The following is a 14,887-nucleotide window of genomic DNA, read 5'->3' on the forward strand; positions in this document are numbered from 1 at the left end:
AGAGGCATTATCTCAGGTCTAATGATGTTTACAAAGGAGTATAAAACAATGTGATGAAGCATTATGGCTACTCTGCCACAGAGCAATAACAAGTATGTCATACAGCAACAGTTATTCTGAGCGACAGAGAGTTAAAGTACACACAGAGCTGGAGCAGCTGGGTCACATTGCCTTGAGACATTTATATAAAAGTGCCAAGGAAGTTTAATCTTATCAGCAGAGTGATACCTAATAGAAAAATCGTTATCCCAGAGTTAGATTGAGACGTTTTGGCATACCAATTGAATATAGTGTATGATGAATCTGTTCTGTCTGAGGACTTTCCATGGTCAGCTGTTTTGAGTCAAAGGAAACAAAGATCTGACCTCAATAGGGAAACTCTTCAAGGTACTTTATTTTCCCTAACGTCATAAGAACTGCTTGGGCCCATAAAACAGCTTTATATGCCCTTGGTACAGTCTAAATGTAACCCCTAAGATATCTCACAATTTCCTGGTGAAAGAAAATGCAGATATTTTTCACATTTTTGACTCAATGGTATTTGACGGTATTTTATGTTTTTAAATAATACAAGTTTTCAATATGCATTATGACTAGTAAATTACCCTAGGGTGGCAACAAATACATTATAAGTGATTTCAATGGGGCTTTCTCTATTCTGACTGTTCTATACTGTTCAATCCAACTTAATTTTCAGCATTTTCATAAATGTCAGCATTTCCTGCACTTTTGTTATCATTTCCAAACGGTGCCACGCAGGGCTGCATGATGGCAAGCTATCGTAACTTTGGTAATTTATAATTGAATAACTTAAAAAAAAATGTATTCATATATACTTTTATTTGTTTATATATGTGTCCATATTGTCCGTGAGTTTGTAGTAGATAGGCTATTTTCTCTTTAACCATATGATCTAATTAATGACAAAAAACATCTAATCAACAACAGGATTATTTTCTATTAACTCTTCCAAATACTTACTTTTCTTCACAACTGCCACCAGTTTGATGCCAAAACATTGACAAATAATACATACTGACATAGTAAAATAAATAAAAGTGTGTAAACAAAAGGAATGCTGAAACCCTTATATTAAACACTAATTGTATTCACTAAATAGATGGTTTATATTTAGGATAATGTTTTACAGCTTTGTCATTAAATATTTTGTCATTGCCCAAACATTTTTTATCATCTTACTTAATTATTTTATATATTTTACATGTGATAAGGCCACACAGAGGACCAGAGATAATTAGACAACTGTGATAATCTGAAGCACCCAAAAGGCCACTAGATGTCTTGTTATAGATTACATAAAATCCTTGAAAGTAGAAAAATTCTGGTAGTGTACTGATAACTTCGAAAGTTTCCAGTAATATATCCTCCCTTTGTAACCCTAGTTGGAATGTAGTGGGCCGCACCTTGAATACACTGAGTGTGTTTACATGCACACTAATAATTCAACATTAGGGGCGGCAGCGGAGCCTAGTGGTTAGAGCGTTGGACTAGTAACCGAAAGGTTGCAAGATCGAATCCCCGAGCTGACAAGGGACAAATCTGTCATTCTGCCCCTGAACAAGGCAGTTAACCCACTGTTCCTAGGCCGTCATTGAAAATAAGAATTTGTTCTTAACTGACTTGCCTAGTTAAATACATTTAAAATAAATTAAACTGATTATACTAGTAGTATCAAAAAAGTAATGTAAACAGCCCTTATTTATTTAACCTTCATTATATTTTATCAGGGAATATCATTATATTCATTATATTTTATCAGGGAGTCATACTGAGACCAAGATTTATTTCACATATGAGCGCTGAATTACATAAACTACAGAAGATTCTACAGAAGAAATTACAGAACACATTCTTCAGTAATAAGGTCCTCAAGCAACTTTCTGAATTGCCCTAGAGGCACCAGAGCATCAAATTTAAGAACATTTTGAAGATTGGTCAACAAATAAGGTGCAAGAAAACTAAAAGCTGATTTACCTAACTCAGTAGAGACCAAAGGAATTTCCAGAGTTAGCCATCCCTGAGACCGAGCTTTTTAAATGAAAACATGGCAACCAACGTGTCATCAAAGAGGGACAACCAACTTTCTGCTAGAGAATGCGGTGATGAGTACTAAAATTGTCTCCCGTAATAAAGCGCAATGTGCTATGCTAAACTGCATCTAACGGCTTTAATGAAGTGGCAGCTGTGTTCATATACAGTAGATGATGTTGTCATAGTCTAGGAACATAAACGGAATGATCTGCTTTCTACTATTTAGCGACAGGCAGAACATATTTCTATAGAAGCACATTTTTTTTCTCTTAACTAACTCATCAATATGCTTTTTTAAAGACAGGTTTTCATCTATCCAGATGCCCAGATATTTGTAAGGGACACGATCAATATGGACACCATCCAAAGTACATATGCTTAAATCATCATACTTATATTTATATATACTTAGGTTTACCTGCATTCAGTAGTAATTTCAGGTCAATAAAGTTTTTCTGTAATACAATTATCTTAATCGGTGTAAGGTCAAAATCAAAGTAAGCACTCGCCAATTAAAACACCTGGTTTTCTGAGCAATCTTTCAAATGATTATGACTTTTAAAAAGCTTAAATCGGCGTTCCAGTGGTGTATTTGATCTGCGCATGTGCTAGCACCGGTAGTGCAAAACTCTCATGCGCAAGTGAAGTGGGTTCGGATAAACTGAAAGTGAACATTTTAGAAATAGTTGTCCAAACACAAAATCAAATAGGCTTTGCAAAAATAACATGGTCACTGTGATAGAACGTTTATTTTGATTGCTGAGTCCCATCAGGAAGCCTGATTTCAGATATGTCCATGTAAACAGGATTATTATGAAAATCCTTCTTCTCGCAAAGCATGCAAACATTTTAAACAAAACATTATATTAGTCTGACTATTCACAATAATCATATTATTGTGTGCATGTAACCGGGCTCATTGTTGTTTGACATAACAAATTAATACGGAGGAATTATTGATATGGTAACAACCAATATTGTTGGCCAGTGTTTCCAGGTGACACTAATTAGATGTTACATTAGACGTTTTCTTACCTCATGTAGATAGCTAACATATACATGCTTCACCTATTCCTCTCTGATTTAGAAGATACTGCCACAGATAGAACAACGAGACAGCTTTTTCTGTCTCGTGTATAAATGTGAAGCATCTGGTTGGCGTTTCCACTCACTACTAAACTAGGTGATGAGAGGAAGCCCAGTGGCCCTTAGTGGGAGAAGATGGAGCGAGATGGATTTTGGCCGACATTCTTCTAATTTTCTCATCGATGCAACATTTGATCTCCATACAGTTTTCTGTTTCCAAAACTATAATCTGTAACAAACCGAGTGGACTGCGTTTTTGTGGACTTTACCCTTTGCCAAAGTATACAAAAACGGTGTTGTTTAGAAGGAGTGCAAGGGCAAATTGAGTTATTGCACACGCGTACTTCACAGAGTAGTGATGGGTTGTTCATGAACGAGTCGGCTCTATGAGCCATGCTCTTGTAGGTGAGTATTGGGAGCCGGCTCGCATATCAGAAGAGCCAAATATATTTCTAAAAATAGTTAAAAAATTAAGATCTGAATAATCAAAACATTTAAATGAATAGAATGAACTAATTCAAAGAACAAAAAAAATATTATAATAGTATAGGCCTAAATGCTCAAGCGCACACATTCGTTCTAACTGTCTGCTCAGACTAACAGCCTCACCTGTTGTTCCTGTCAATCAGACACGCAGTGTCAACCAATGAACCAAAGATGCGTGAGGGAGGGCCGAGCTAACTCGCTCAGTCACACACTTAGCAGCCGAGGAGAGAGAGGAAGGACAGCTGTGAAAACAACAGCTGGAAAATGAGTCGGAAGCACAGTAGCATTTGGATGCATTTTAATAATATAGACAATGTTAGAGCACAGTGTAGAATTTGCCAAAACAAAATCTCATATAAAGCCGGTTCTACGCACAACCTACACCGGCATATGTGAACTGTGCACCCAACTGTGAAGCTAGCTGTAGCGGAGCTTCCAGAAACTAGCGGGCCTGCTAGTGATAGTGGTGGAGCCAGCACCTCCACACATGGAGATGTATCCACTCAGTCAAGTAGGCCTATTCCGTGACCCACAGCTACGCAGTCTTCTATGGACCAGTTTATGCCCAGGTCTATGTCTGTAGCAAACCAAGGCCAAATTGATATTGCATTGGCTGAAATGATTGCCACCGATTTCCAGCCAATTTCGATCGTGGAGGACAGAGGTTTTAGAATTTATAGCAATACTCTAAATACAATGTACATAATTCCAAGCAGGAAAAGCCATTCAAAATCACTTATTCCACAACTGTACGAGAGCACACAGGTTTCAGTCCGGGAAAGAGTCCAAAAAGTTGCAGTTTGCCTTACCACTGACTGCTGGACATCAAGGGTAACCACTTCTTACATGTCAGTTACATGTCACTTCATTGAAGATTTTTCGATGTCTAGCTGTCTTCTGGACTGCTTTGAGTTCAGCGACAGACACACCTCAGAGAACTTGGCAGAGGAACTGTTGAGAGTGGCCAGAGAATGCAAGTAGATGGAAAAGTGTTCTGTTGTGTTAGCGACAATGCAGCTAACATAACCAAAGCCATGAACATTTTAAAATGGACCCAACATCCATGTCTTGCCTACACAATCAACCTGATTGTAAGAGATGCTCTGAAGGTGATGAAGCCCACTGTGGACAAAGTGAAAGCAGCTGTGGAATACTTCCACAGGAGCACAGTAGGTGCTGAAAATCTGAAGTCTACACAACACCAAATGGGGATGCCTGAGCTGAGGCCTAAACAATGGACAACAGTGGAATTCAGCATTTTATATGTTGAAGCGGTTTCTTGAGTCAAAGGATGCCATCATCTCTACCCTGGACATTGTTAATCCACCTGTTGATGCTCTGACCCAAGAGAAATGGGAGGTGGTGGAGGAGGTGTGCAGAGTCCTGGAACCCTTTGAGCAGGTCACTGTGGAGATCAGTGGAGAGGTACAGTAAGCAGCTATTACTACATCATTATTTAATCATATTATTATATGTATATGAGCAGTAGATGAGAATGTAGTATCAGTAGACAAAACCTGAACTAATAAGTTACTGTTCGCTCTTTTCAGCTATGTGACAGCCTCAAAAATGATACTCCTATGTATGGGTCTGCAGCGAATCACAGCCAGCCGCCAGAGAGAAGCAAATGTAACAACAGGACATGTGACAGAGTTGATGGAAACACTATGTTCATCAATGAACAGAAAGTTCCACAGAATGGAATATAATCACGTGCTATCAGAAACCGCTGCACTTGACCCCAGGTTTAAGAAGTTAGCCTTCAGTGATGCCAGAGCGATTGATGAGGCTCTTCAAAGAATAACCTCAGCAGCAGGGAGGGACAGCCCTAGCAGTCAGCTGGCTAAGGCACCTGGGCAACAGAAAGAAGAGGGATCAGATGTAGCAGAAGCACCAGCAGTAGTGCCACAAGCGTCTGCTGTTTGGATGCTGTTTGACGAGAGAGCAACTGGGGATGCAGCACGAAGGAATCCCTCAGCAGATGCCATAATGGAGATCCTATTTGGAGGAGCCCCTCATCCAAAGATCTGTAGATCCTCTGAGCTGGTGGAAGAACAAGGCCTCTGTCTACCCATGGCTTACTAAAGTCATGACAGGGAGACTCTACATAGTGGCCACATCCCTTCCCTCTGAGAGGGTATCCTCGAAAATGGGACAAATAATTACTGAGTGAAGAAACCCCGTCAGCCCCTCGAAAGTGAGGCAGCTTGCATTACTGAATGTACATTTTTCATAAAAGCAAAATATGGTCAGCATTGCTGTGTGCTGCTGTTTATAACATGGCAATAAAGAAGAGAGAGAAAAGAGGGACCAGTTTAATGTTTTAAGTTGGATGCTGCAGTTTTACACATTGTTATTCATTTTTCTTTGATATGGTGCAATATTCCATTATTATGTTGTTCAGACTGTATTTGTTTTGAATTTACATTTATATGCACTTTGTTTATATACATTACAAAAGTTATATTTTACATGCACATGTGTAATAGCATCCTTTTTTACATTTATATATTTGTGGGATGCTGCAGTTTTGCAAATTGTTATTTATTTTTCTTTGATATGGTGCAATATTCTATTATGCTGTTCAGATTGTATTCGTTTCGAATGGTTAGATTTATATGCACTTTGTTTATATACATTAAAAAGTTGTACTTTAAATGCAAATGTTTAATAGCATTCTTTGTCATAACAAACATTTAAATACATTGTGGTTAAGATAGAGTATGATTTCATTTAATAATTTCATTAGAATTGCCTTAACCCCAATCATAGTCAAACTATCGCAAACTGTTTGACTTGAAAAAATACAAAACATAAATTTTTTAAAGAGCCGTTTGGGAACCAAAAGAGTCGGCTCTTTTTGGTGAGCTGAGCCGAACGAGCGGGATGACTGAAAAGAGCCGGAATACCCATCACTATCACAGAGTAGGCGTTCCCTAGCGGAAATTTGCAAATAAATTCTAGAACGCGCCAATAGGATCTCACTAGCTCATGCTTGGCTATGCCCACCTCCTTGCTTGTTTTGCCCACTATGATTAATTTGCTCCCATTGGAAATGGCAGGCTCTGGTCTATCTTTGGTTAGTTATACAAAACTTTGATACCGTTGCACAAACAACATACTTATCTATAGTATGCATACACTATTACTGGTACCATGCTGTATTAGATAGCTATGTTTGCTCTGACTCTTACTACATTTAGCAAGCTAGCTAGCCAGCTTACTAGCGGCTAACAAGATTTATTTGAGCCACACCTTGCTATGAAAAGACAAACTAGCAGACAGTAATTTGCAGACAGTAAGATACACTAACTAATAGTGGAATAGTGGAAAGCAGCGTGTCACCAACATCTTGTTGCATCTATCTGACCATGCAGACTGCAGAATGAACAGCAAGAAAGTGGTTTTGACTCCGTGGTCGAGCAACTGCTCTCCTTGAGTGACAGGGAGCAGGGCTTGGTGTGGGAAGTGGCATGCACCAGGATAGAGAGAAAGACAATTCAAGTAGAAAACGAAGTAAACTATAAAAACGGACATTACACACACCTTTGCGTTTCAAATGTAACAAACCAAACATTGAAATACTGTTAAGAGGGTAAAGTAAAGACCGAGTTTTGAAAACCCTGGATTAGATCATCAAAGACAAAGTCAGTCAGATCTCAGAGAGATATTCTCACAGACAGCAGCACTCTTGGCAATGGAAGTTGTGCGTTTTATCAAACCTCACTTTGATTTATGAAGAAACAAGTGAATCAGCAGTGTAGAGTGCACTGTGCCTTGCCTCTCATCTTCATCACTAATCCACCAATACTCAGAGAGCTGCAGAGTTCACTAATTAAACAAGCGCTTGAGCTCATTTCCCCTTTAACAAGAGTCACTGTTTATCAAATGATGTCAAAAGAATACCGGATACCTTATCCAACGTTCTGTACGTGTGTGGCTGGGACTGATCTTACACATTCAGTCTGCACACATGTTTTGATAAATGTGGCCCATTTACTCCTGCAACCACATCATAAACTGTTCTTTTTGGAACAGAACTAAAGAACATGAGGAAAATATACAGACGACTTTCAAGGATAATCAGAAATGTAATCAGTTTGTGGCAAAGACACAATATGTTTGCTTTCCTATTGGAGAAGTATCAAAGCTGGAAGCGCTTTTTCATGCTTCACCAGTCATTCAGTGTGCTTTTATGGGCCATCCACATTGGGTTGAAGACCAATTATCAGTGAGACTGGACATTATGGTGTCATTGATGTTCTGATGCTAGATCTGTGAGAGGATAGGACAATAGCAGAGCTCCTTCCCCAGCCAGCCACCAGAGATGATCTAAAGACATAACATGTGGATCAAAGGGTTAAAGAAAAGAAGCCTTGGGCCTGTGGACCTGTGGAGTCGGGTGAAGTCGATTATGTGCTGGTGTTAGGGTGTCAGAGCCAATGGGCTCGGCTCAGCGATGTGTAACAGAACAAATCAGGCCTGCTTGACTGGAGCTGACCCCTCTGCCAGAGTTTAAGTGTTATTGCAACTGACCGGATCTGACAGAAACGATTTCGCCTCAGAAAATTCAGAGACCCCTCTGCGCTTAGAGTCGCGCTGAGCAGGGAGAACTAGGCTAGTAGTGGCTGCACTTAAAAACAACGGGTCAAAAGATACTCAAGGACGCTCAGGCATTCCCGACCAAGGACTACCTGATAAGATTTTCATTCAACATACATTATAGTCAGATGACCTTAAGAAAATGTTCATGTTGTGCTGAGGGAGTTTAATGTGAACTGTAACGATTTCAGGCTCAGCAGAAGGATAATCAATTCAGTTGTACTAGACAGGTCTCTTTCAGATCACAGCAAATATTTCAGAAGCCTTGTATTCCAAGAAAAAGAGCCAGTATCTATATGTGTGGTTAAATACCAGATACTCACATGTGATGTAGTAATTGATGTTCTTTTTGAACTCCAGGCCCATGTAGTTTGGACTGAACTCCTGAAACTTGATGGTGAATTTGATGTCCTTCTCAGGCTTGTTGCAGTTGACCAACACATTGGGGTCCATGACTGTGCTGCATTGGTCTGCCTGCTCCTTCTTCACCAGGTATAGTTTGTAAAACTCATACGGCCGCCCCATGTCTGCCTTTGGGCAGATAATGTCCAGCTTGTCTCCTATCTCTGGATACATCACCAAGCCCTTCCCATACTGAAATCTGAAACAGACAAAATATGACAGAGAAAGGTAAGAATATCAAATACTCTAATAACAGCAATACATATAAAGGTCTGGACATACATCACATTCATTGCATAACAGTGTGTTATAACTATTAAATGTGATTCTTCTCTACCTAATACACTAGTGTTGTCCGTGTCTGGCTGGCAGTTGCTTGAGCAACAGTGACTCATTTAAAGTAAATTGTTTGTTATTTTACTTCACTTAAAGCCGGTGCAAAACAAATCATGAGTGAATTAATTGTAAGGAACAGGTTAAGGGAAGCGGGGGCGATTGTTTACAACGCCACATAAACATGGCCGACCGTTGAGGACAGCTTTGGGACATGCTTTTACATCTGGGGTTGATAACATCAAACACACAGATAACAACCGAGAGCCCAAGCTGTTATAATGTAAACACTTGCATTAATTTACACTAATGCCATTGATTTAAAACACTGTAAACAAAGCAGACATCCCCTATCTTTACCTCAGCAAACATACAGCACAATACCAGGGCAGATGTCAATAGGAAATCAGTATGACAGAGGGCTGCCCGGGCCCTGATTGAGCTTAATCTGCACCAAGTGAGGAGAGAGTACAGATAAACACAAAGCGCTGATGGACAGATGGCATGCATGCCTTATCTAGATGCTCCACACCTTATCTTTCACAAATTCATTTTGATATCTTCTCTCTCTAACTCAAAGCAACAGGCCCTGCTGAATTCTATTTGAGGATTTAGACCTGCTGATTGCCTTTGATGCATCATACTTCTCAAGTGGTTTCTTTTTCTTTTTTTGATAAAGAACCCTTAGGTCTGCTGACATGCTTAATCCAAAATGAGAGAAGAGCTGATGTTGTCAGTTTTTGATCTGGTCCTGTAGAAGTCAAACAAATCGGTATTGTGATGAATGTGTTTTTGTTCAGCTTAAAGTCCAAACAACCTTGTCCTAGTTACCAGAGAGATGCTGCTCAGTTTGATGATGATGATGTGTTTGGTTGCGATGGAGACGGAAATGTACAACTTGATCCTTATTTACATTTCATTTACATACACACTGTTCCTAACCACTTTCAACATGGTTTAATAGACAAGAAAACAGCTTTCATGACTCATTTATCTTAAGGTCCTGGTGGATAGAAGGAGGCCGACTAATTCTCCCAACACTAAAATTAATCAACAGTAAGCAATGTCTGTTTGTATGTCAGTCAGTCTGCCTGTCTGTGGGAAACCTTAGTAACTAAGGTATGCTAGTATGATATCTTAGACAAAAGTATGTGCCCTGATTCCACTATGTCAATCCGTCATGGCTCGTTTAGTATCCAGTTTGCAACGACCCTGTCTCTCTACTTGCTGTATTCGCTCACTAGTAATTAGTCTCTCCTTCTCTCATTCTTTCGTTCTCTCGTCCCTTCATCATGACGTTCTATGTAGTATTACAGATCTTTGCCATGCATGATGGGACTCATGATTTATAAAATAAAAAGGGTCCCTTGCGTTCGCTAACAGCTTAGGAGATGTGATGATGCATTATTATTCCCTATATACTGAAGCGGAACTGTACGACAGCATACTATTACTGTACATAAAGACGAAGCAGAGTGCACAGCCTGGAGTGAGCACAGCTTGCCTGGCCCTGCGGTTAGATTGGTGTTGTCTTTGTCTCTCAGACACTGGGTCCTCTGTTTGGCTTCCCAAACCTGTTTGATTTGCCCTTATCCCCAGGCTTCTTCAGAGACTGATCAGGTGTCTGGCTTTAGTTTCCGTATTGTCTCCAAAGTGTTTCTGAGCCAATAGAAATGCATTCTTCAAAGTGTGTATATAATGTAGCTCTGTTAGCAAACTTTCTCAAACTAACACTCAATCCTCCACAAAGCAGCAATGCTCTCTCTGTTATAATCCTCTGTATTTACGGTCATGGGATCCTCAGAGGATAAGGTAAATGGCCAGGATCTAGTCATGCACCTAACAAAGGATTCACTGCATTTGAGGTAGCTGCCGACTAGCAGTATATATAAAAAAAAACTTTAAAAAAACGGTATTTTAAACTAAAGTGAGCAACACTTACTGTCTCATTCTGTTGTCTCTCAGTAGCCCCCTCTTCAGTTCACAGTTATGGTCTGACACAAGCACCTCAAAATGGAGTACATCAATAGAACAATATGACAAAATCCATGTTAGGTATTTCTCTATAAACTGTGTCAGAGCAACTTGTGTTGATGGTTGCCTGCCGTACCCTGCGTGGTCCAACAAGAATAGAGAATAATACACCTACAAAAACACAACCCTGACTAAATGCACAACAACAATAATCGAGTAGCTATAGATGTCAGAGAAGGATATAAGACAAGGATACCTTAAAAACCACACAATAGTCTGCTGCTCCTTTGTGCTGATTAGGATGTCTCAGGTTTTGTAAAGCTTTGACTGCCTATTACTACTCCATCTACCAATTACTACTCCATCTACCAAAGGGATGCCCAAACAGATCCTCCATTCCCTTTGTGCTGATCAAACAGGACTGCTGCTCTGAAGAGCTAAGAAGCAAAGCAAAGACAGTGTTCAAATTCTAGACTGAACACTGGAAATTACAGGTCATCTTCACGATTAGGGTTTTGAGCTCTGAATATCCTCCCACCACTTTCCATAGGAAATGTGGTTTAAAGAGTGACAATTTGACATGGCAGGCAAGAGTTTTTTCGTTTTCATCACTATTATTTTCAGGGACAGAAATCAGCAGACACAGTGGGGTATTATGTGAGTTTTAAAGCGTAATGAATATTAATGAGATTAATTAGCATATTCATCAGGGGTGCTAAATGATTGCCATTTCATTCAGTTTGCCATCTAACAAATCCTTTCAATGGTCATTTTTCATCAGAAAAAGAATGGTATTATTACTGCTTTCTCCACGGTCAGTAGGGTTTTAAAGTGATGTTACATGCAGCTAGCACACCAAGATCTTTTTGTAATACATAAACATTCAGTTTAGGATGCATGGTGATCCTCTAATAAAATGCATTATATATCATAGGGTTACAAGCATGTCCGAATCACCACAACTCATTGTTACAAGTAACCTGCATTTACATAATAAACAATCACAGACAATAGTGGGGGAAAACAGTTAGTGGTTAGTCCTTTACTGGATAGTGAGACAATGACGGCGAGCACAACTAGCAAGTATAACATCTGCAACTATTGACTGGAAATTCAATTTTCAGGGTCTTCCAGGGCAGGGACAAATAGCAATATTGCACTGAGTGCATTTGTGAAAACAGATTTTAAAAAATAACAGTGGATTTGATTTCAATATTGAGCTAATCCTCCATAACCATGTTGCCTCATCTCCTGCCATAAGTTGCCACCCTGGGCCTGACAGGCCTGATGCTGCCTCCACTCCTTGGCCCCTGGGATACTGTTTAAAATAATTAGGTACCAGGCCAACACCTTATCTCAGCCTCACATGCTAAATAAAATTCACTGGGGTCCAACAGAGACACAGTCCCAAAGACATATTGTGACTGCTGCTCTCAATCTCAAGACACAGCCCCTCAAAGTCTATAATCTAGTAATCATTAGAAAAACACCCTTTTAAGCCGTGGGGAATGATTACTTATAGATAAGGGGCCGCCGGATTAACTCAGCTTCTGTTATCGTTTTACAGCATTGTTATCTTAATGTTTCATCATTATAAAAACATTGAGTGAGTGATAAACCAAATTAACCAACCTTTAAGGCCTTATTTTGCAAGAAAAATATTAAATGAAGACAATATTTATTCAAATCTTAAATTGATGGTTTAGGAGTCAACATACTTACATTAAAATCAGCTTCCTAAGGTTACAACCTCTGGCGGACATTTGGCTCCATTATACCAGGAAACTAACGTGGTCAAACACTGAATCAGAGACATTCATTCAGCCTGTCAATGAAGACATCAACTTTTGTGAACCGTCACTGATGCAAGTTTTTGCTTGAACAAACCAAGTAAGCATAAAAATGTAATAAAATGCAAATGTCCCAGTATCTTTCCCACTACTAGGAAAACGACAATCAAATATGTGTCAAATATACCAGGTGCACGGGGACAAGCTCAAGCAATATGGGAAAACTTGAAGAAGCAAACTCATCTCCATTGTCTGCGCTGCTCATTATCAACTGTGAAAGACTGAAAAAATAGCCCTCCTTTGTTCTTCACTCATTTGGGCCTCCTACACACTTAAGAGCCTGGGCAGTTCCTTTCAGGCTTTGGAGGAGACAAGGCCTCATTCTCTCGCCAATCGGATTTACAAGATGCACCAGTCGGGCATAAACAAGTTTCCATAGAAACGTTATGATTTCTGTGCAATTTTTCCCTCTTCCTCTCTCTTTCCCGCATTCTCTCCCTCCACCCATCATCTCTGATTAAAAATGAGTACATAGTCTACAGGGAGAGGAGAGCAAATATTTTCTAATCTTATTCAAAATGAAGGTAAATACTTTTTCTGTGAATAAAACTAAAGTCAATTTATTCAAAGCCAGGAAAATAATATAAAGTGTAAGTTTTAATTTGCATTGTAGTCACACACAATTATTTTCAGTTGCATTTGTTATTGATTATATTTATTAATCAACAGCACTGTAATTCATGTGATTGAATGGAACCCCCCCATCCCCACTTATAGAGTGAGCTCAGAATCGCCCCTCCCCAAGGCGTGCTCAGACGAACGATAAACTTCACAGTGCATCATTATCACAGCGTTCTGCTTTCCTCATTTTAACATTACGCACATGACTTAAAACTCTCTCCCTCTCTCTGCCTGCCTCTATCTCACACACACACACACACACACACACACACACACACACACACACACACACACACACACACACACAGACATTTTTAAACAACTGAACACAGACTTAAGACTGGCTTGAATGCAACCAATTAAAGAGCTGCTATACGTAGTCCATGCAAATGAAGGTTATTCATTCACATGCTCTCACAATGCTACTGAGATCTTCACACAGCCAAGGGGGGAAAAGATCTCTCATGAGTGGCATGGCCACACTCTCCCCACCCCACCTCCCCTTCACACATTCCAAGGGGGAATTCAAGCACATGACTTGGCAGACCCTTCCATCCCACAATGCCCCGTTGCTGGAGGATTTAGGCTATCCAATGGAATATCAGAGAGGGGCGCAACTAGTCTGGGACTCTAAAGCCGTCACCATTCATACAACTCCATCAATAGGCCTCAGGCTAGCTAGAGGGCAGGATACACTCTAAACATTCAAACGTGCACATTGAATACTTAGTTATTTAACATTTACAATTATCAGTCAATTCCAGTTGAAGACAAAATTGACAAATGCAAACTTGCTCATCATTTTTTTGCAGTTGAAGGATCTTGGGCTCTTTGAATAATATCTGTTGTTTATTTCACCAGAAGTAGTTTTCCTGTGGTCCTAGTTTTTAAGGTTGGATAAAAAGGGAGATTGGCAGGTATTATTTTCCTTCAAGCCTGCAAATCATTAACTAACAGAAAAACGTATTCTTGCTTTGACAGTAATTTGAGGGTAAGGTAACCGCAACCCAAACAAGCTGTTATGCAGTGAGAGAAGAAAAATAAATGCCTCAAAAAGAAAATCAACATGCTCTAAACATTGCATCCAATCTTTAAAACTTTTCCTACAAGTCTGTGATTGTGTTAAAATACAATATTTTATATTTTCCAATATGATATGGATGTTGCATCCCTGTCTAAAAGACAGACAACTGCAGCTGAAACTGTTGGTACTGGTCAATAAATTATTATTGTAGCGTTATTAAATGATTGCCATATTGTACACATTTTTATTTGTATTTTTTCAATCAGGTTGATTGTGTTTGAACTTCATATAATTGCCAAAAATAATATAACTTTTTTGTATCTTTAACAGCAAATACAGATTAACACGGGTACATTTACATCCATTAATGTGGTACAGTATAAAAAAGACCTGTGATACCGTTCACACCAAACCAATTCTTTGGTTAATGTTGCTCAAATACAGACTGGTCATTGTT

General features: G+C 39.4%; 1 protein-coding gene across 2 annotated transcripts in view; it reads right to left on the minus strand.

Moving 5' to 3' along the window:
* The window catches only part of LOC115149085 (ephrin-B1), a 72,765-nt gene that overhangs the window by 34,455 nt on the left and 23,423 nt on the right, over positions 1 to 14,887 (minus strand). For both annotated transcript variants that reach the window (XM_029691595.1, XM_029691596.1), the window contains exon 2: positions 8,550 to 8,827. In XM_029691595.1, the coding sequence (XP_029547455.1) occupies positions 8,550 to 8,827 (278 nt within the window). The remainder of the gene's footprint in view (positions 1 to 8,549; positions 8,828 to 14,887) is intronic.

The sequence above is a fragment of the Salmo trutta genome, chromosome 15 (genome assembly GCF_901001165.1).
Source record: "Salmo trutta chromosome 15, fSalTru1.1, whole genome shotgun sequence".
NCBI classification, from domain to species: domain Eukaryota; kingdom Metazoa; phylum Chordata; class Actinopteri; order Salmoniformes; family Salmonidae; genus Salmo; species Salmo trutta.